General features: G+C 49.1%; 7 protein-coding genes across 7 annotated transcripts; 2 read left to right on the top strand and 5 right to left on the bottom strand.

Moving 5' to 3' along the window:
* Positions 1 to 230: 230 nt before the first annotated feature.
* On the bottom strand, positions 231 to 4,153 carry F9C07_2136426 (valyl-tRNA synthetase). Its single transcript, XM_041288670.2, has 4 exons — positions 3,649 to 4,153; positions 3,450 to 3,557; positions 1,359 to 3,365; positions 231 to 1,302 (listed from the first exon to the last, which is right to left on the bottom strand). Exons 1-4 carry the CDS (start codon positions 3,677 to 3,679, stop codon positions 296 to 298), a joined length of 3,153 nt encoding a protein of 1,050 aa, XP_041141212.1. The 5' UTR covers positions 3,680 to 4,153; the 3' UTR covers positions 231 to 295.
* F9C07_2279079 (casein kinase II) lies at positions 4,154 to 6,403 on the bottom strand. Its single transcript, XM_041288671.2, has 4 exons — positions 6,060 to 6,403; positions 5,570 to 5,943; positions 5,098 to 5,517; positions 4,154 to 5,042 (listed from the first exon to the last, which is right to left on the bottom strand). The coding sequence occupies exons 1-4, from the start codon at positions 6,172 to 6,174 to the stop codon at positions 4,953 to 4,955; spliced, it is 999 nt and encodes a 332-aa protein (XP_041141213.1). The 5' UTR covers positions 6,175 to 6,403; the 3' UTR covers positions 4,154 to 4,952.
* Positions 6,404 to 6,647: 244 nt separating this feature from the next.
* On the top strand, positions 6,648 to 7,657 carry F9C07_695 (putative ribonuclease P complex subunit Pop2; the record flags this gene model as incomplete). Its single annotated transcript, XM_041288661.1, has 2 exons — positions 6,648 to 6,723; positions 6,798 to 7,657. 2 exons carry the CDS (start codon positions 6,648 to 6,650, stop codon positions 7,655 to 7,657), a joined length of 936 nt encoding a protein of 311 aa, XP_041141214.1.
* A 1,553-nt stretch (positions 7,658 to 9,210) lies between these two features.
* F9C07_1047228 (uncharacterized protein) lies at positions 9,211 to 11,539 on the bottom strand. Its single transcript, XM_071507425.1, has one exon. The coding sequence runs from the start codon at positions 10,978 to 10,980 to the stop codon at positions 9,442 to 9,444; it is 1,539 nt and encodes a 512-aa protein (XP_071365629.1). The 5' UTR covers positions 10,981 to 11,539; the 3' UTR covers positions 9,211 to 9,441.
* F9C07_2136414 (uncharacterized protein) lies at positions 11,528 to 14,027 on the bottom strand. Its single transcript, XM_071509144.1, has 3 exons — positions 13,464 to 14,027; positions 12,290 to 13,390; positions 11,528 to 12,205 (listed from the first exon to the last, which is right to left on the bottom strand). The coding sequence occupies exons 2-3, from the start codon at positions 13,337 to 13,339 to the stop codon at positions 12,098 to 12,100; spliced, it is 1,158 nt and encodes a 385-aa protein (XP_071365628.1). The 5' UTR covers positions 13,340 to 13,390; positions 13,464 to 14,027; the 3' UTR covers positions 11,528 to 12,097.
* A 572-nt stretch (positions 14,028 to 14,599) lies between these two features.
* Positions 14,600 to 16,864, bottom strand: F9C07_2249463 (putative transporter; the record flags this gene model as incomplete). Its single annotated transcript, XM_071510060.1, has 5 exons — positions 14,600 to 15,165; positions 15,217 to 15,677; positions 15,733 to 16,212; positions 16,236 to 16,632; positions 16,709 to 16,864. The coding sequence occupies 5 exons, from the start codon at positions 16,862 to 16,864 to the stop codon at positions 15,037 to 15,039; spliced, it is 1,623 nt and encodes a 540-aa protein (XP_071365627.1). The 3' UTR covers positions 14,600 to 15,036.
* A 2,854-nt stretch (positions 16,865 to 19,718) lies between these two features.
* F9C07_2101608 (uncharacterized protein) lies at positions 19,719 to 21,037 on the top strand (the record flags this gene model as incomplete). The annotated part of the gene is made up of 5 exons (XM_071508930.1): positions 19,719 to 19,865; positions 19,920 to 20,027; positions 20,090 to 20,472; positions 20,533 to 20,597; positions 20,661 to 21,037. The coding sequence occupies 5 exons, from the start codon at positions 19,719 to 19,721 to the stop codon at positions 21,035 to 21,037; spliced, it is 1,080 nt and encodes a 359-aa protein (XP_071365626.1).
* Between the last annotated feature and the right edge of the window lie 821 nt (positions 21,038 to 21,858).

Raw genomic sequence — 21,858 nt, 5'->3', positions numbered from 1 at the left:
AAGGTCTTGGCGTCTCTTATCGATAAGCTTATTACCACCCAGCCCTCATACATTTAACACTATGTATTCAATCTTCCGAAAGATTCCTTTTCTATAGTATCTTGCTATTGGCATCCTACAGAAAGGTCGATAAGAGCCAGCACAGTACGTAAAGTAGCCGAACGCCATCGTCCAGGAAACGGTGTATACTTCGTCTACCAGGAAGGACAAGAAAAACAAAAGACAAAAAATAATTATTTGAACAATCTTAAATTCACCTTTTATAGGGCAACTATATGCAGAGCTCATCTACTCTTTACTCTAACCGCAGCTTCTCGAATTCACGAACCTGTTCTTCCAAACGAGCGGTCTCACTCTCAGCATCCTTGAGCTTCTTCTCCTCCATCTCGCGCACCTCAGGCTTGGCCTTCTCCTTCCATGCAGCACTGCTCATGAGGTTGGTCTGACGAGTCACCACGGCACGAGCCTTCTCAAGGCTGGCCTTGGCCTTCTCCTCCTGTTCAAGAGCGACCTCCTTGGACACGCGGAGGAAGACAGCTGCCTCAGAGCCAACAGCAGACACCACGCAGCCCGATGGTCGAGTAGTAGTCTCTGGACTCTGGATGCTGAGATCGCCCAGGAACTTGCCACCCAGGGACTTGACGCTGGTCAGTTCGTCCGAGAGGGTCTTGTGGCTGGTGGCATCGTAGGTCTGGATGATGATGTCTCCCTTGGTCTTGACTTCATATTGGGCAAGAATCGAACGGATGGCACTAGAGGTCTTCAAGATAAGTTCGTAGGCAGTTTCAGCCTCGACATCGTTGAACTCAGCCTTGTATTCTGGGTACCGGGCCTTCATGATGGAAATAGTGTTGTCATTGGGGCGGCGAGGCAGACGCTGCCAGAGCTCCTCCGTGACGAAGGGCATGATAGGATGAATCAAGGTCAAAGCGCCCTCGAGAGCAGTGTAGAGAGTCTGCTTAGCCGACTCCTGCACATCGGCCGGCACCTCAGGAGCGAGAAGGAACTTGGAGTTCTCGATGAAGACGTCACAGAGCTGGGCATACCAGTACTGGTACACAGTAGTAGCGACAACGTTGAACTCACGCTGCTCCAAAGCCTCGTTGATCTCCTTGGCAGCAGAGTTGAACTTGTGCAAGATCCAGCGCTCGGAAAGGGACTCACGACCAGTCTTCGAGACGGTAGGTTGAGGCTTGAAGTCGTCACCCAGCTTGCCGAGGACATATTTGGTGGCCTGGTAAATCTTGTTACAGAAGCGACGGTATCCGTGAATAACCTGAATGTCGAATGCAATATCACCACCTAGTAGACAGTTAGACATTACGTTTCGAAGGTAGGGAAGTCTTGGAATTACATACCACCGGTAGTGTAAGACACAAGGGCAAAACGCAAAGCATCAGCACCACACTCAGGGATACCCTTAGGGAAAGCCTTCTTCTGATACTTGGTAGCAGTAGCGACCTCCTTCTCGGCAAGGTTACCAAGAAGAAGCTTATCATGGAGAGTCTGGAGCTGAATACCCTCCATAACATCGATGGGGTCAATGACGTTACCCAAAGACTTGGACATCTTACGGCCTTCGGAGTCGCGGATCAAAGAGTGGCAGTACACCTCCCTGAAGGGAACCTGGCCAGTCAACTTGATACCCAGCATAATCATTCTGGCGACCCAGAAGAAAAGGATATCCCAACCTGTCTCCAGGACGGAGGTAGGATACAAATTCTCAAAGTCATGGGTCTTGTTGGGCCAACCCAGTGTAGAGAAGGGCCATAATCCAGAGGAGAACCAGGTGTCAAGCACGTCAGGATCCCTCACCAAATCGAACTTCTTGCCAGGGAACTTGGCCTCGGCCTTCTTCCGAGCCTCCTCTTCAGTACGGCCGGTGACCCAGAGGTTGCCATCACTGTCGTCATTCTCCTCGCCCTCGATCTTAACAAAGTAAGCAGGAGCCTGGTGACCCCACCACAACTGTCTGGAAAGACACCAGTCGTTAATGTTCCTCATCCAGCGGAAGTAGCTCTTCTCGGCAGACTCTGGCTTGATGACAATGTCACCCTTTTCGACAGCCTCAATGGCAGGCTTGGCAAGGCTTTCCATCTTCATCCACCACTGGGGCTTGAGGATGGGCTCAATAACATCGTTGGACTTGGCACATCGAGGGATCTTCATAGGGTTGTGCTCCCACTTGACGTACAATCCATTCTCCTTCAGAAGTTCGATGACCTTGTAACGAGCATCGAAACGCTTCATGCCGGCAAAGATACCACCGTTCTTGTTGAAGGTGCCATCGTCGTTCATCACGGAAATGAACTCGAGGTTGTGGGCCTTTCCGCGGTTAAAGTCATTGAAATCGTGAGCCGGAGTAATCTTCACGGCACCGGTACCGAACTCAGGATCAACATCAGTGTCTGCAACGATCGGAAGCAAGCGGTCCACGAAGGGGTGCTTGGCAAACTTGCCGATCAGGTGTTGGTAGCGCTTGTCCTCGGGGTGAACGGCGATACCGGTATCACCAATCATGGTCTCGGGACGAGTAGTGGCAATCTCAATCCTTTCCTTAGTGCCATCAATCTCGTAGCAGAAGTGAGTCAAAACACCGAACTCGACCTTCTTTTCGTAGCCGGGCACATCAAGCAGGGTGCGTCCTTCAACTTCTTTGTTCTCGACTTCCAAGTTGGAGAGGGAAGTGTTCAGAGCCACACACCAGTTGACCAGGCGGTTGGCACGGTAAATGATACCCTCTTCATGCAGGCGAACGAAAGTCTCGGTGACGGCGGCGGACAGGTTAGGGTCCATGGTGAAGGCCTCGCGAGACCAATCAAAGGAACCACCAACTCTGCGCAAGGCATTCTTGATGTTGGCATGGTATTCGTGCTTCCATTCCCACACGCGGTCAGTAAAGACCTCGCGACCCAAATCGTGGCGGGTCTTCTTCTCCTTCTTCCAAAGCATCTTCTCCACAACGCTCTGGGTGGAGATACCGGCGTGGTCCATACCGGGCAACCACAGGGTAGTCTTGCCCTTCATACGCTGCCAACGGATCATAGTATCTTGGAGGGCATTGGTGAGGGCGTGACCCATGTGAAGAGATCCGGTAACATTAGGAGGAGGGATAGGAATGACGAAGTAACCCTCGGGCCTGACCTTGCCGTCGGAGCCAAATTCGGGCTTGAAAAGATCACGCTCCTCCCACCATTCATAACGGCCGGCTTCGATGACCTTGGGATCGTACGCATCGGTAGTTTTCTCCTTCTCGATCTTCTCTTTCTTCTGGGCCTTGGGGGCAGGGGCGGGTTTAGCTGCTGCCTTGGCCTTTTTCTCAGCGAACTTCTTCGCCTTCTCGGCCTTGCGTCGCTCACGCTCCACTATGCATTGAGAACTGGTGTCAGACGTTTCCATACCCAGTCGACGCAGTTATGCGCCAGGTTCGTGGATGACAAGGAACATACATTCTTTCTCGGTCTTCACCTTAGGAGCTGCCGCATCGGCATTTTGGTTTCTCGTCTGGTCATCGGCCTGGGGGGGAGTGTCAACCACGGGAGCCGCGGGCTCACCAGCTGTCATAACACACGATCCCATTAGCTTCTAGTCCATAGCTCACAGATGGGCCGGCAATGAGTCATGGCGAACCAAGTAAAGAGCACATACTGGGATTCTGAGGGGCAGAAGGCTGGGCCATCCTGGAAAATGATCGATAGATAGGAGGAGGAAATCTCCAAGGCGCCGATCGCGCCACGAATCGTCGGATAAGTATCTTGACCACCGGTGACTCCAACGGCGATAGAGAACAAGGAGGGGGAGGGGTCGCTCGTTGTGCGAATGCGGGCAATTAAATTTCCTGGCGCGCAGAGCAAAGAACGGAACGAATCAGAGGTTGCAAGAAGACTGCGGGGCCCAGAAAAAAACACCACCGGTGGAGAACGATTGGTTCCAGTGGAGGTGATAGTAGTACCACTGTAGTATTTAAGCCTGAGGCATGGGTTTGGGCAGTTCAGTCCCTAAGCATGCTCGATTTGACCACTTTCCCTTCTTTCGTTTTTCTTCTCCGTCTTATCGTTTCTCACGTTTTTATGCCATCGCCCATGAGTCACGTCACGTGATGACATACTCCAGTTGACGCATCGCAGACGGAGAGTGGGAGGAGTACAGGAGTCTAATACGGCAGGAATACTACTCCAGTCATAATACGTTCGAGACGAGGATTGTTCATTATCTCCCGGATTCTTCCCAGGCCCGGCGCCATCTATATAGCCTCTGCACTCAAGATATCAAGTGGGACAGAACTATTCCACAATGCATTCGATAGTCTCCTGAAAAAAGAAAGCCCAGATTCATAAAGCACCAAACTATGTAGACCCTCACGCCTTTGAAATGACGCAGTAAGTAAGGAGTTGCAGACAGGAATATGTGATCAAGGGTTGGAAGTGACAATGTTCGAAATGCAACAATGATAGCGAAGAAGGAATTCCCATCAACAACAGTCCAAAAGTTACCAGGAAAGGGGGGGAAGGTAGAAACTGCACAAGACTGAAATTGCCGTGCTTACGAGCAAAGTCCGTTAATCCCACTCTAAACACCATAGGATGAATCCCCTCACTTGGTGCGCCAAGAGTAATGAGCTGAGAAGGGCTCGGGGGCCCATCGTATTATGTGTATGTCATCTGTTCATCATCGTCGTCTCCATCCATATGGCATATCTCATTGCATCCATGGCGCTTTCAGTGTTCTCTTGTCCAGAGCGACGCAACAGTCATTTGCTACGCCGCCGTTTGTAGTTCTTTCTTGTAATAAAACCATCTCCTTGTCTCAAACCAAGGCACTCAAAATGTAAACCAAATCGATGTTTATCAGCAGCAGCAGATTGTCAATAATCGCGGAGGGCGCTAAGCAGTAAACCCGAAGTTTCGATGTATAATAGCTATAAGGCTCTGGTGCGCGCTTGCTGTTTATGTTTACAATCCCCTATTGTTCTGAGCTTGCACTTCTGGACGGACAGGATCAAAGTAAGGGTGAGCCATGGCTTCCTGTGCGGTAAGACGTTCCTAGACGACAGTTAGTGATATGGTACGGAAGTAGGAGAGCATATTTGAGCCATACCGCATGATCGTATCTGAGAAGTTTGTCTAGGAAATCAATGGCCTCGTCGGAGACGAAGCGCTGATTCTCGGCGTTGACGAAGGAGTGCCAGGTCTTGCGGGGGAAACGGGAAAGAATTTCATCATATTGAGGGTCCAGCTCAATTTCATATTTATCCAGATACTCGAAGAGCTCCTCAGTACCAAGGACCTTGGCGATCTTCACCAGTTGGTCCGAGTTGCTGTTTCCGTGGAAGAAAGGTTCCTTGCGGAAGATCATAGACGCGAACATGGCACCAAGTGACCACATATCCAAAGAATAGTCGTATTCCTGGAAGTCGACGAGCAGCTCAGGGCCCTTGAAGTATCTAGAGGCGACACGGACGTTATATTCAGTGCCCTTGTGATAGAATTCCGCAAGACCCCAATCGATAAGACGCAGCTGGAGATGGGTCAGTATATGTATTTACATCAATCCAGCCATCAAGACTCACCTTGCGCTTCTCATGATCGATCATGACATTGTGAGGCTTCACATCGCGATGCATGATACCCTTACTATGGCAGAAGTCCAACGCTTTGAGGAGCTCATAGACATAGTAGCGGACATCGTAGTCGGAGAATCGCGGATAGAGCGTGCGGAAGTCGGTATTGTTCACATACTCGAACACCAGACTCGGGGTTTTGCTCTGACTGTCGCGGACCACATCCAACAAAGCTACCACGTTGGGACCACCTGCCAGATTCTGAAGAATCTTGATCTCACGCTTAATCTTCTTCTTCTTAACTGGTTTGAGGACCTTGATGACACACTTCTGGTAGTTGACCACATTGATGCCCTCGAAGACTTCCGAGTACTTTCCACGGCCTATAGTAGCGATTGTTAACATTAATCATCGTAATCACGCACTGACCGCCGGACCCCACGACCACCATATTGATGTAGTTAGGCGACGGCGGAGAGATCCCGTTGTTGCGCCTTACCTATCTTGCGGACCACTTCATAGTTCTCTAGAACACCCCAAGAGATGTTTACACTGTCATAATCCCAGTAGGACCGAGGCATATGCTCGTTAACATCGGCATAAACGCGCGCCATGGTGATGGCGGCTGACAAGCAGATTTCGGGTCTGCGCACAATCGGATGTCGAAGATAAAATGCGGCGGGGTAGAGGGGTGTAGTGATGAGGGAATAGTCGCGACCAAATATCCGAATTGAAGGACAGACAACAACAGCTGCAAGACTAGGAGCTAAGGTACCCGTCCAAACAGTGCAGCCGTGCTATCGCCCCGAGCAACGATGAACCAGAGGGAGTCTATATATTAGATGTGGATGATCAGAATGGCTAAGAGCGTTTCGTTCCGCCTTCACGAGTCACGTGGCAGTGCTATCGATCAGGCTAGATCGGAATTCGGAAAAGCTATTGACGCGGGGCGATTTTCTGATTTCCTTTCTCGGACAGTTCCCAAGATATACTTCTCGAGGACCAGAAGAGGAACCAAAAACCACCGTTTGGACGACGATTTCGAACCACCCGGCTTGGCTCGAGCTTTTAAAGCTAAACAGACACAATGTTTTACGATCTCAACGTGCCGTGCGGCCCAGACGATCCCGAGCTCTATCCAACTTTAAGCTTTCTTGCAGAACGTATGTCATTTTTCCCGACCACACGACCAATGTTGGAGATGACCACCTTGGAAGAAAGCTGACCTGACTCTCAGTCGGTTACACAACGATCGCCCTTTCGCAAACCCTCAACGGAAAGCTTCCTCCAAATCCTACTCCCCCACCTGTTCCCACCAATGTTCCCAAGGGCCTGACAATACTCACCCGCGTGAACCTACCACTCTCCGACCCCACGCAGAATCAGCGACTTACCACCCTCACCCAAGCGTATGATCTAGTAGCAATCCGCCCAGCGAATGAAAAGGCCCTGTTGAATGCATGCACCAATCTGGAATGCGACGTGATTTCCTTAGATCTCTCCGTGCGACAGCCATACCACTTCAAGTTTAAAATGCTCTCCGCCGCTATCGCACGAGGAATTCGCTTTGAAATATGCTACGGCCCGGGAGTCACGGGAAGCGGCGCCGACGCCCGGCGCAACCTCATCGGCAATGCTATGTCGCTGATCCGCGCAACACGCGGAAGAGGAATCATTATCTCGAGTGAGGCCAGGAAGGCTCTGGCTGTTCGGGCGCCGTGGGATGTGATTAATCTGGCATGCGTCTGGGGCCTGTCACAAGAGCGCGGTAAAGAGGCTATCTGCGAGGAAGCGAGAAAAACAGTCGCGCTGGCGAAGTTGAAGCGCACCAGCTGGCGTGGAATTATCGATGTCATTGACGGTGGAGAAAAGCCGAAACCGAAGACCGACAAGCCCGCGTCTAAACAAAAAGGCGCTGCCTCCAAGCAAAAGGACACCCCTCAATCCGAGAGCAACAGCGACACTCTCAAGAGGAAAGCATCTGTAGAGGAGACCGAAAAGCCACTGTCGAAACGGGAGATGAAGCGCAGAGCTAAGAAAGCTCGGCTGGGAGTGATCGACGGTGAAGACAGTGCGACAACGCCAGCCAATAGCTAAAGCAAACACTCACCCATATTCACAAAGCTTGTATCCATACAGTGGATCGGCGGTGCTCCCGGTGCCGCTACCCATCATTTAGCTCGCTCATGAGCTCAAGATGACTTGCAGGCGATTGCCCTAAACTTCCTCTAACATGTGCTGTGTGCTCTGAAATGATATTTTCTCATGGTCACAAGGCTACAGAGCAACATAAATTCGCATCCTAGGTTGAAACCAGCTTATCGGGTGCATCACACGCAGCACAGAAAGAGCTGGTAAACACTTAATGTCGGTGGTGGTCTTAACTGATACCTGCTTCTTACACAGTGACCACTCCACTAGGACCCCGTTGTCTGGGTCAGCTAGCGGCTAGCAACCGCCAGTCATGGGCGAAGCTAGCATCACATCTCACAACACGTCCATATATACCTTGTAACATATCGCTAGGTAGCAGATATTGACGTGATCAAACTTTTCAAATATGAACAGCATAGTAATACTACACCAAATCTTTTCTGTTGTACAAGTATTGAGTAGATAAAGGGCTTTCCCAGTTACAGTTAGGGCAACAGGTCGAGGAGTGAGTTACCATCCCCCATAACAATTCCAGAGTAATAACCAAGACTTTTAAGGCAAGGGTAGAACAAGGATAAGAAACATAACAATAAAAGTTGAAACTATTACAAATAATAGTTGTACTAAGTTTAGAAACAAGGATTAAGAGAGTTCTAGGGGAAAGGCTTCAGGTGAGGGAAATATATATCTTTACGCGGAATAGTGTATACAACCACCCTACAGCCTTAGTTACTCCTGTAGACTCGCCTTTTACTCAAAAACCATTTATTGAGTTGCATCAGAAGTCATATTGCCTCCAGACTATAGTCCAGGCCATGCTAGACACAAAATCCCGCTTAAAGTCGTATTAAAAAGCACTACTCTACCTCCTAAATGCAACGAATGCCAGCGTACACTTACATCATGTCTCATCCTGATAAGTCATGTCCGTAATGGGCATCAAAAGGGTATGAACCGAAAGAAGTCAACGTTCACCGAAATTGAGGAGAAAGGTTAGGTATAAAGATATATGCAAAGCGGAGTGAGGAGAAAAAGGTAGAGAGAAGATAAAAGAAGGTAGATGGAGAAGGAGGCCCAGAACAAAGGTAGAAGAAGATTATTAATGCTCGTATCCTCCAGGGAAGACAGGCCACGGTACGTAAGAAGGCAAATCTGTTGTTGGACTCCAGGGAGGAAGGGAGAAGAGAAGAATAGGGTGTGTTGGCTGCCCAGCAAATGGGAGGCACTACTAAGAGGTGTTCTCCAGCTCTACAAGAACTCGTAGATCACCGTCCATCCAGTCTACGTTCCCGGCAGAAAGCAGTGCGATCGTCCACTCGCCGTCATTCTGGACAGGAGTCAGGCCCTCGGGCAACCAGACTCTAAACCTCCAGCCAACCGAAGACATCCAGGCTGCAGGGTCCAGCGAAGGGTCAGAGGGCAGACCTGGCAACTGGCCCGCGAATCGACGGCAGAGTAGCTGTTTCAGAGTCTCAAGATCGGGACAGTGTCCTGCAGGAAGATCTACTCGCGGAAGGACACGTTTCCCGTTCTGCATGATATTGATTCGCAAAGATATTGGCGCTTGAGAGGTTGTGGGCGGGTTTGGCATAGTTAGACCCGTTGGGAGGGGCGGGAAATTTGATGGATGGATGGGAGCGTGGTCGTCGGTTGACGTTTGAACGCCATGCTTCGTGGCGATATTATCACGGATAATGCGAGAAACGTCGCGGGTGATGCTGCTTGCACTATAAGGGAGTTAGTTTCATGTCACATACCAAGGAAAGTGGGCAAGGGAGTGTGGCAACATACAACTCATTCCTGGCAACTTGATGGCGATCCCCACCAACTCTCCACCGTAAACCCGACACAGAGTTTGCGTGTAAGATATGGTTGATATTCTCATCCTCACATGGTGCTGGGCAGTCAAAACTACCGTTGTGAAAGACCTGGTAATGGCTGTCAACAGCAGCTACTAACCCACGCCAATCCGGCTGTTGTAGGCCCGAGAGATACCACAGGTTATCGAGCTCGTAGTTTTGATTGTAGGCTTCGTATGTTTTAGAGATAGCATTCCAGTCAGCTGGATAGCCGTCAGGAAGGAGATCTGTCAGGCCCAACTCCATGTCTTGGGAAGTTGCCCCCAACTCGGGGTGTGTTGGCGCATACCCCTCGGGAGGATGATGTTGCGCATGCATCTGGAGTTGTTCCTCAACGGGGAACTTCGGAGGACTAGCACTATTCATATTCTGGAGACTGTCTTCGGTTTTCCGTCGTCGTCGCTCCTCAGATCCACCCCCCTTCCTCGTCTCCACTGCATATTGTCTCTGTCGTTCATTGGTGACCATACGCCGTAGCAGTGGAATGACAAGTGCAATAATTTTTTGCTGGTCCCGGGGCCATACATAGGTCCTGGGACCCATGCCCTCGTTGACTACATTTTCACCGAAAAAACGTTCACCATGCCCCTCAATTTCGAGAAAGTGGCGCACACAATTCCAAAGTCTCAATTTAACCATTTCCGTGTCTCCCTTGCCACGTTGACCGACACACTCACGTCGTTCTGGATGCTTGTCATCTAGCATATATGACTTAGCAGCGGCTTGTAAGTGGAGGAAGTTCTCCGGTGATAGTTCGAGTGAAGCAAAAAGCTTCGACATAGGTGGTCGTGTGTACTTCTTGTTGCTCGAGGGTTGACGGAACAAAGCAGCTGCGGAATGTAAACCAACAGCGCGCGCCTCCGATAAGGACTGGGGAGGTGCAGACCGGATATCTAGCGTCTCACCACCATAATGATGAGAATTGTGCTGATGGGGCTGCTGGTGACCACCAGGTCCAGACGCTGTTAAGGCTGGGTCTAGAGGGCCATCTCTCTTTCTCTTCTTTGACACAGTTCTTGACAGTCCCGAAGGCTGGCTATGCTCGTTGGGAGATGGCCCGGGTGCTCGTAACTGTCTTCCAGTGCTCAACCCTGTCCCAAAACCTGCATCTGCAAAACTATCGTCTTCGATATGAATATCCGGGGGGTAGCCGTCTAAATGATGCTGATGTCCGGCAGCACCAGCTGCAGCAGCGACTGCAGCGGCGGCCGCCCATTCCGATACATCCTGGCCAGCCGCTGCAGTAGCAGCTTCTACCAGCCCAGCAAGTTGGCTTTCATTTGGCGCATATCCACTCGTGGCAATGTTACCGTTCGGGTCGATGTTGGAGGAAGGAGCGGTTTGGTGAGTGGAAAATTCAGCGGCTGAAGTCGAAGAATGTTGGTGATGGGAAGCAGAAGACGTCATGACAGCAATCTGGGCGTGGACAGCCACAATGAGTAACGTCTCGCGTACGTATCAGAAGGAAAATTGAGGAGAGAGAATCAAGTCTGGGGATCGCATGGACTGGTATCAACTTAAATGGCTATAACCACGCGACGCGCGAAAGATGGTGGCGGGCTGGTGCGGAGGATTTTTGTTTTTGGCGCTCAAATGGAACCGCAGTAGAACTAAAGGCTTGCCACTTGTTATGTTCAACCGTCCTTGTCAGTTCCTAAAGGCAATAGCTACCTAGAAGTAAGTGGCATAGACCGGATGAAACGAATACGCTCAGCGAACTGCGCGCAGGGCCCTTGCTGGTCCACAAGAAAAACAAGACTCGCCAATGAGCCCGAAGCTTCCGTGAAGCGGGCGCAAGGCCAGATCTCGTCGTCCAAGAAGACTGACGAAGATACGGAAGCAGAACGCTCCAGTACTTCTGTCCGAATGAGTTCGCGCGATTCGCGATAAGTTAATCAATCAGATCGCTTGCTTCGGCTTAGATGACGTTGTTTGCGCGGTTTGAAGGATGGGCAGACAGTGCAAACTCTGTAAAGTCGTCGACCGCCGGAAGCATCACGTGACGATATACCACAGGTTACTCCGGTTACTCACTACGTCATGATGGAATGTGTCAATTTACTCCCTGGGAATGGAGAGGGAAGGATGTAAAATTAGAAAAGAATAGAATGATTTATCTCTGCTCATATCAATATCCATTTGGAACCAGCCAAACTGCAATTGGATTAGGTATCAACACATTTTTTGGAAACATATGGCAACAATATAGATCACTTAAGCCTCAACCAATCAAGTGTTTAATCCCAAGTAGTTCGGAAGAAGAAGGATAGAACTAAACAGCATCGAGAGTCACGAAAACAACACAATCTCCGAGGGCTCGATGCAGAGGCAGAAGTATAAACAAGAATGTAAATCTATGGGCGTGAGCGTGAGCGTATATCATGTACGGCGAAAAATGAAAGACTTGAAAAGAGCACTCGGACCGAGGGGCAGTAATGTTCAAAGTCGGCATAACCTTGTGTAGGACCATTAACCGGCAAGCGACGGCGTGAGTTGTGAAGTATTTGGTGCAGTCGTGAGACATTTAGAACCCATCTCCTTCCTTCCATAGTCTGCCTGCCTCTAACGCTCTCGCTCTTGGGTCCTCTCCGCGCTTCGTGGCGTTGCGTAGCATGTCATCGATGGTTCGTTCCTTTTCTAGAATTAGCTGCTCGAGCTCAGTATCTCTACCCGGATCGGGCACTGAGATGTGGCTTTGTTCGCCTAGGGTTCCTACGAGTCGTTCGATTTCGATGGCCTCAGCTTCTCCGCGCCAAAACTTGAGGTCCTCCTCCAATTCTCCCTTCTCCGAGCGTAATCTTCGGAATTCATCATATTCCTCTTCACCGCCAAAGCAAATTCCGTAGCCGTCGCAATAACAGATGTGCTCCTTGGGACAGACGACATTTTCACCTGTAAACACGACATGCCACAGATACTCCCAGATACGGCCAGAGATATAGTCACTCAATTCCGTTCGAAGAATCCAGTCGCGATAGTAAACGAAGCGAGCTTTCGGGATGGCGAGAATGCGCTCGCGCGAAACAACGAATTGGGCACAGCATGGCTGTGCGAGGACATCGGGAATTGGGTCATCCGGGAAGATTTCGCCCCACGATCTGGCCAGCATGGTTTCTTCTTGCTTATGTTCATCTTCCTCCAATGTGCCTGGATGTAGCCAATCAGGACAACCAGGCGCCCATGTACAGCGCAAGTTCATGAACCCTTGTCGGACCACCCGCGCGGGGTTTAGACGTTGCAGCATCTCGGCGGCATTCCCGTTGAAGATTTCGTCATTATGCCAAGCGAATTGATGTGAGTGCATGAAGGCAATAATGTCCGGTAGTTTGTCGTAGTGATCAATAATATAGCTCAGATAGACTATAACCTCGTGGCCCTTGTTCTTGGGGGGGTGTAACGGCGCAGAGAGATCATCAACCACGTACACGGCAGGCTGCCACTCGGGAATTTCGAGTTTTATCCACTCTGTATCTTCCTCGCCTGCTTGAGGCACCACCAAGGTTTTGGTATATGTTGACCCGGGAGGCTTAGGGACACCAGGCGCATAGTGCGGTCGAGGTGCGTAAGGCTCTCTCGAAGGCTTATCGACCACTCCAGAACCGTTCACATAGCCAGACGCTGTTGGATATGGGGTCGCAACCAGGTCGCCCAGGCCAACAACTTGTGGCATATTCCGCCATTGCCGGGAAAGGCTGCTGACCGTGTATAAGAAGACGATGAAGAAGGCGAGGCCGAGGAGGGGAATCGCGCGCCGTGAAAAAATCATGAGATGCGGTTATGAACAGTCACGCAAGTAGGAATATTAAATAGTATTTGGCTACAGCAATCCATGAAAACAGCTGTTAGAATCAGTGTTGAACAGGACAGGGTGTCTTGCAAAATGAACCGACCACTTCATCCGCAAAGCCCCCCGCGCGCGAGAAAGACCTGGGAAAGCGACTGTCGGCGCCTTTGAGAAAACCAGGCTGAGGGAACTCACAATCAACTAAGGAAGTGAATTTTCATGGAACGGCCAATTGATCGGTCAGCGAGAGTAATTTTCTTGTTGTGTACATATGCCTCCGCGGTGTCAGGGGCGAAAAAAAGAAGCCAAGCCACAGCCACGCAGTAAGAGGGAACTAAAGTGAGACAAAGGAAAGGAGCTCCGCTCCGATAAAGATAATCATCCGGCCGAGGGCATTAGCAGTCGAATGTTCAAATATGAAGAGTAAGTCGCGGACGGGGCGGACTGGGGACGGGAGGCGGAGAAGCTGTCGTCAGCGGTGATGAAGCCGATCCGCGACTGTGGTTACAGTGCAGGAATCATTCATGAAATCATGACCAATGACCACGGTTTCCCTTGGGACACCAGCACGTAACACTTAACCTTAATCCTGTCGAACTTTTTTTTATTTTCTTTTATTTTCTGGGAGCCCCACTTGTGAATTGTACAAAGAGAGTTGACAGATAAGATGTACAAGACTCTGCAGAATGTACTGGACTCGGTATCGGATTGTGATTGGTTCTTTCAGTCGATTTTATACTACTATACGGAGTAGTAATAGTACGTACTTAATACTTTACAGTGGAGTGGAACTATCCATGCGATGCCGGAACAGGGCTAGTAAGTGCGTGGTGTTGTCAATTGTGCTATGCCCACGGCCCCAGGCTTTCCACCACGCAGGGTCATGTGCATTTTATACAGTAGTCTTGATATTTGCTTCGTGCCGTTATGTAACAAGTTAAATGCGCAGGTCATCTTCAATGAGTGATAGGATCTACATGGACGAATTACTGAAATAATTAAAAAATAATTAAGAACTGCCTAGGAGGTGTTCCTCACTTGATCTAATATCTCACAAAGCTTTTCCTCTTCAGCATGAAGATAGTCAATGGAAGCTTGCATGGCCAAAATCATTGGACTATGTCTGAGACGGGTGAGCATACCCAGCGGACTTCGTATTCTACTCTATTGTTCTGGTTCCGGAATAGAATCATTGCTACAAGCGTCCGCTCCAGGATTGCACATTATTAGCTTATGTATCATCTCTTCCGGGAGCATAGGTGAGAAGCCTCGCCAAAGGTGTATCGAAGTTACAACCATAGTGCGGGGGAACTCTGATAGGTGGTGTAAGAGTCCTAGGGATTAGCTAGGGTGATAAAGAATAAATCAGGGTAAGAGAATGGGCTTTGACATAGATAAATTAATGTCCATAGCTGTTGGTGTGGCTATATTGGTAGGTCAGTATAGTATAGAAGGTACTTTACTTGGCTAGGGCTAGGATAGTGATGGTTACTAGCCCTAGTTGATAGAACGATCCCATATACCTGCATTGAGCCTATTAAGGGCAGTCCATCGTTGATCCTATCAGCTGGAGTTCAAGATGACAGCTGTGATTTGCTAGAAGAGAGCTTGTGTTGGGTAGACTTCATATGGAAAACATGCAAGAGTTATCAAATAGGGTAAAGTGAATGGGTAGGCTGTCAAGGCTCTCTAATATCATAAGCCACAGGCAAGTCCTTTTCGTCGTCCCCGGTCGATTCCCGAGTGTTTGTCCACTCAATCCCAAGAGCCAAAACAAAGGCTACCCCACTCCCTGTCACTGCGAGATACTATCAAAGTTAGATATATGAACGCCTCGAGTCAGACATATACGCGCTTACGAAGACATTGGTAATGGCATCGTTGTACGCGATGAGAATGGCACTCAGGCGATCCGGGAATGCCTGCTGGGCGGTCTCTTGCACTTTCGAAGTCCCCACCGCTAGCAGCATTTCTATTTGATCGGAGTCTAAATGGGCGTAGGACTGGAGTTGCGAGTCAAGTTTATTTTGGAAGATGGACCCACCTATACTCTGCATCACAGAACTTCCGAAGTACTGCGCAAACAGAACAGTGGAGATCCCGACTGGAACGAGTTTTGGATCATTCTTAAGGACACTCTGAATAGTAAGTAGAGGCATCTGTGCTGCGAAGCCACAGCCGAGACCCTGTAGTATCTGGAATCCGATCCAGTCTCTCGATGTGGTGGAAAATGCACTGAAAGTTGTGTAGAGGCCGGTTGCAATACAAAGAAAAGATGAGCCGATAAAGAACCAAGGGTTATAGTACTTGATATACTTCGCTAGAGTAATATGTTAGCAATCTGATCAGTAAGAGAGAGGCCAAAACGGATTCACCTAGGACACCAGATATAATTGAGCCAAAGATTTGAGTGGAAACGGAAGGCAGGAGCATAATACCACTGCGGATTGAACTGGCCCCTTTCACAATCTGAAACCACTCAGGTAGATAGTAAACAGGAACCACAAATGCACCCATAAATAGGAAGGCAAAAATAATACTGGCGATGATTGATCGTCTTCGCAGAAGTGGCAATGGGATCATTGCTTGATCTGCCCTCAATTCCCAGGTGATGAACAATCCCAGTGTTGCTGCGAAACCCACAAAGAGTCCTGTAATAGTTGCAGAATTCCAGGGGTATTTATTTCCGCCCCACTGCAATGCTAACAAGACCATAATAATTGCGGGAACAAATAATGCACATCCAATCAAGTCCAGCTGCTGAAGTTTCTGAAGAACTATCTCGGTCCTTGCTGCGGGTGATTGCTGAGGAGGATGGAAGAAAAGGATTAGGGTTATCACAGTCACGGTGCCGGCTGGTAAATTGATCAAGAAGCACATCTCCAAGTCACATTGGTTGTAAAGGCTCCCCCGATAATAGGTGCCACAACGGTACCCAGAGCATAAAGCGATGTCACCAGTCCAGTAAATAAGGGGCGCTGCTCTATAGGTGTTACTATTGCAATGATAGCCAGACCACTGGAGACTACACCTGCGCCTCCTGCACCAGCTACCGCCCTACCAATGATAAACATCGATGAACTGGTAGCCACTCCACACAAAAGCGAGCCGAGGAGGAAGACAAGGAAAAAGGATAGATAGGACCACCGCAGAGAAAAGATCGTGATCAGTTTGCCGCTTAAAGGTTGGAGAGAGCACATAGTAAGCGGGTAGACTGCTCCGTACCACCCTATATCTGTGGTGGAGTGAAATTGGCTGGTAATAGAGGGAATCGCCTTAAGTTTGCAGAAACACAAACATCGATCAGTTTCGGTTTATATTAGTTAACAGGGAAGGGTGTTTTTGACTTACCGTGGCTATGATAGACACATCCAGCGAGATCAAGAAGGTTGCGATCATCACTCCGGACAAGATACTGTAGAGCTTGATGCCCCTGAGATATGCCGTATCCGTGTTTTCCATCTTACCTTTCGTATCGGCGTTTTTCGACTCTGTGATAGCGAACATGTCTTGCTCCTTCACCAGGATCAGGGGAGTAAAACAGAATCACACCTGTACTACTTAGTCAAAGGCCTTGGGCTTGTCTTATAAGTCACTCTAGTCAGGGGAAGGAGTTTATTTACATTATCATGTTGTCCGCGAGCCTTTCCCTAATAATGGTACTCTAGGGCATTGAATGCGACTCCGACTCCGATTTCGCGTCCGACTTTCTTGTTTGCCCTGCCCGACTCCGACCCCTCCATACCAGATCATATCATATCATTACACTCGCCAACCCCTACCGGTCCCAGACCCTGGGCATTCAGGAGTCTGGTACATCTGTCCCTCGCGGAAAATGCGCAGAGAGCTTCCAAGACGGCGGCATGGCTGTGGACGATGCGTGTAGCTGAAGGGTGAAATGCGACCTGATTCCCAATCCATACGCTTGCAAGAGGTGTACTAGACTAGGTCAAACATGTGTCTTCCCAGATGGTGCCCGTGGAATTAACTGTTCAATAGCAATGACAGGCTAACTTTGAGTGTTATCCCACGCATGCACCCGCAAAGCTTTCTGAAAGGTATACAAGTCGACTGTGACAACCCAATATACGGATGAAAGCGAAGCTACTGGAGCATCATCCTTCTTCAATGGCTGAGACTGGGAGATAAGAAAGATGCCATCGTACCCACTTCTGCCTGGCCTATTTAAATTGACCAAAAAGGGTTCTGTGCAGCAGTAAATAATTCCCTTTGCAATTACAAACCTCGTCTAACTTTTTTAGGGGACGAACAGAAGTCATGAAACGAGTCCTGCCTGTTCTCCTTGAGATCACCTGTTGGAACTCTTTCATCATCAGTATCGATTATCAGGCCGGAAAACGGAAGGTAAAGACGATGCTCCGCAATTGTCTGCGTGGAATTGACAGCGAATCTATCCAGGTTTTCAAAATACCTGCTGGCTCATATTGATAGGAGATGGCTTCCGAGTTGGGGTGACGCCGAATGCTACTGTCTCCCGATCTAAGAAGATAGCTTTAATACTTTTCGGTCCACCGAAATTACTTGTATCGAAGCCTTTTAAAAAGATCCTCGATATTCTTACGAAGATGGGATATTATCTATAATATCCTATTTATTATAATATTGATATCCTATATCAGAATCCTCAATAGTTCGAATTAGATATAAATAAGGGCACTTCTTTTATCGTGGAAAGAAAGTGGTATCGCAGGAATATTTTAAATGATCTTAGATATTACTCTAATTACTCTAAAGAGAATAAGCGGGCCATCTTCTTAAGTAGCTAAAGGGTTATATTACTCTCTTAGATATTGGCACCCATAGGCAAGATTATAGTGAGAATCTGGAACGATACTGGGAAGGGTTATCCTGAGCCAAGATCTGGAGTAATGGCATCAAAACATGGTAGGTAACGCTTGATCTCCTCTCTGTACTGTACGCCGATAATATAGGACCTAGATTAAGCGTTTTCTCTGCGACAACGGAAGGATATATTTGGCCATTGGCGCCTACCACCAGTCCCAGGGCATGGAGTTTGGCACATCCGCTCCTTACTGGAAAGGTAGAACGGCCTAGCGGAGGGGATCAACACCTTCCTGTTTGATGCAAAACTTTTTTTCTTCCTTTTGGGCCGAGATTCTTGACACTGTTTGTCTACCTCAAATTGCGAGCATCAGCATCGTTTCTGCAGAAGAACACCCCTATGACATTCCATACGGAAAGCCACCAAGCTTGTCCCATCTCCGCCGCATCGGCTCCCATTCGTGGGCTTAATCCCCAAAGAACAGAAACCCAAATTATGGGCACGTTCGTCCGAACATCGACTGCTCGGATAGAGCGAACTGAATCAATATGCATATCGTGATTTGCTTCTCAAGCGATTTCGATCGGTCGGGGAGACGTATCTTGAAGGGCCGTGGCCCGAGGGGCAATATCGCAGACGATTATTTGTTAAACTTGGAGACTCCTGAGTATAGGATACCTGCAGATTAAAGCCTCGTTCTTCACCTTCTGCCGGGGTCTCCTTGTCTAGGCTCCGGCAGAGAATGTCTTGAAGACGGGATACCAGGGTCCCGATAGCTATCCCTCATCTCATCTGGGGCGATCAAGGCTGTATAATTCATAGTGGCGCAGGAGCTATGGCTGGACCCAGTGGTGTGATCAATCATCCGCATGTGGCAAGGGCATTGCTGAGCGTGAACCAGAAGCGATAGGATGTACAGAAGTCGTAGAAGCCATGGGAGTAGAAGCAAGAATCCCAGCAAGATTAAGCTTCAGATGCTCAAAGTGCTCCACTCAGGGGCCAGGTAGAGCACATGGTACATCTATGATCAGCTGCACCCTCGCTATACGATTTACACACGCATATTCCTATTAGGTTGCTCATTCCGAAAATCCACCGTACATAAGTATGGAAGGCAAGTTCTGGATGAGGTTCAACCACAAAATTTTGAAGTTAAAGGTGCTGGGCTTGTCTGCATTTGAATATTGTATTGGATCATCTGCATTACTACAGCTTTTCAGATTGGCTGGCTCACCATTCCAAGGAGCTCACCTGGCCAATAAAATGCCTGGAATTTGAACCCTTTGCCATGGAAGACCACTGCCGCGCTCCTGACGAATCGCTTATATAACGCGGTTCCCAGGCAGAACAACTTCTGGATACTTTGGTGACATATCTGGATGCTCCAACTCCCTTCAGAACGGAGTTACAATCGCTCACCCAGAAGGGCCTGTAGAAGCGATGACGCTGAAGCAAAGTCCACTGCTGCCCTTTTACTTACATTCCTTATGTCACTTGGAATTATCATTGCCGTAAATCTCTCCACCACCATGACCGCGCCTGGCCATCTCGGACATGATGTTAGTCGGTCGTAGCAAATCGATCTTCGTGGTGACCTTGATTTTTCTTTGCATTTCGCTCACTACTGTTGCTTTACGATGCTACGTACGATTGAGGCTCGTCAGAAGATTTGGGTGGGATGATGCACTGATGGTGTTGGCAATGGTATGTTCGATGCGCATCCGCTGAGATGGGAGTAGCTAACAATTGAATGGCTAGGCCTTGAACATATGGTTCGCCACCTGCGGTCTTACGGGGTCAGTGGCAGGTATCGGGAGAAAGCTGGACGACTTTGATCGACCCGAGGAGATCGAGAAAGCTTTATTCGTATGTTTCCGACTGCAACCCGAAGTATGCAAGACAAGCCCTGACTTGTATCTGCGCGCTAGTGGTGGTGGCTTGGGCAGTCAGCCTATGTTTGGGTGGTGACGATCGCCAGGCTGTCTATTGCAATGCTCCTCCTTCGAATCGCTATTCGACGCCGCGACTCGGTTGTCACCTATGTGGTTATGAGCCTGACGGTGGCTGTTGGGCTCCCGTTCTGGCTTGTATTGATGCTGCAATGCCAGCCTGTGCGAGAGTTCTGGCAGCGGACGGGTGACGGTTATTGCATCGATACGGAATATATTGTCGACGTCGCATATCTCTACAGTGCGACAGCGTGTCTATGCGATTTTACACTCGGCCTCTATCCTATATATCTTATTAGAGATCTGCAGATAACTGGGCGGTCGAAGTGGGCATTAGCCGGAATCTTCGGACTGGGATGTGTGTAAGTACGGCGAACCACAGAGTTTCCCATAACTGCCTCCGGCGCTCATGATCCGTACAGTGCGAGCGCAGCCGTTGTTGTCCGCATTCCTTTCCTCCCTAATTATATGGAAACAGATTTCCTTTGTAAGTTTGCCACGTGACTGCATTTCTTTACATGCTTGACCATCGTTAGTAACCTAAATATAGATGCTACCAGCGGTATTGCCATTTCATCCAATATTGAAGCTGGCCTTGGTATTGCAGCTGGAAGCCTAGTGACTCTTCGTCCGCTCTGTCATAGGCTTAGCAGTCTCAATAGTATTGTGGGAAGGAATGTGCGTAAGTTAACAAGCTTAGTCCGTCCCAGTAACAACGACAGAAGCCATGGCTCCCAAGTTGCTTTGGACTCCAGCTGGCCAGGAAACTGGCGATCAGATTCTGGACCAGAAGGTGCACAGTTCGTCTCTACTACAGTCACGACCCCGAATGCTCGAGCGAGAAGGCACGAGGCGGAAGGTCTGGAAGAAGGCGAAGTAATCAGTAGCCGCATAAATGTCCAGCGAACTTTCGACATGTCTAGGTAGTGACCGTCGTCTTCGGCGTGGAAGGGTGCGTATCATAAATGAATGTATATATCAACGTCGGATCCTGCATAGCGATGAAAAGTTGGGGACTAGTCGTGTGCACTCGAAAAGGCACATGTTTTTGTTGGCCTCGTCACCGTCCCTGATGTCTGTGGCACAGTTGACCAAAAGTGGCATTGAAAACAAATAACGCTCCATGAACTAAGCGGAACCAAATGAGCCCTTTAATATCCACGTCGAGGCTTTTAGATTCCACGTCACCATACCCCTCACCCTCACCCTTTGGGTAAAAACTTCGACTCATGCCGCCCTTAGAAGTAGGGGAACTGACTGATAGTGATCGTATTCTGCTGAATATACTGGACTGGCTGCAATATTTGAAGAGACCAACGAAATCAGAGACAGCCAGGCTGCTAAACGCAGCACATTTGATGAATACTACTCGGCCGGACCATCTACAGTCGTTGGGCCCCCTGTCACTGGCACGGGGGGTACCGTCCGTGGCCAATAAGCTGGAAGAGCTACTCCCCGACGAACGGAAGCAGATTCTAATGGCTTCTTTCGGACATGAATGAGCTGCATTATCCGTTCTCGCCTCCAAGAATCAAATAATTTCGGCCGGGAAGGATTGTAGATGAAAAGAAATCACCCGGTCTTCTACAGTTTGATATTTTTCCAAACAGATTCGGTAATGGGCCAGATGCTTGACTGTTGTCTCGCCAGCTAGTCACGTCCCTAACGAAAGTCCACGGCTACATACCGTGGCGTATTCTATCACGCACAAACAACGGTGTGTTCATTGGAAGACGGCTGCGGTTCAG

This window comes from Aspergillus flavus, chromosome 1, assembly GCF_009017415.1.
Source record: "Aspergillus flavus chromosome 1, complete sequence".
NCBI lineage: Eukaryota > Fungi > Ascomycota > Eurotiomycetes > Eurotiales > Aspergillaceae > Aspergillus > Aspergillus flavus.
This window is presented reverse-complemented; position numbering and strand designations above follow the sequence as displayed.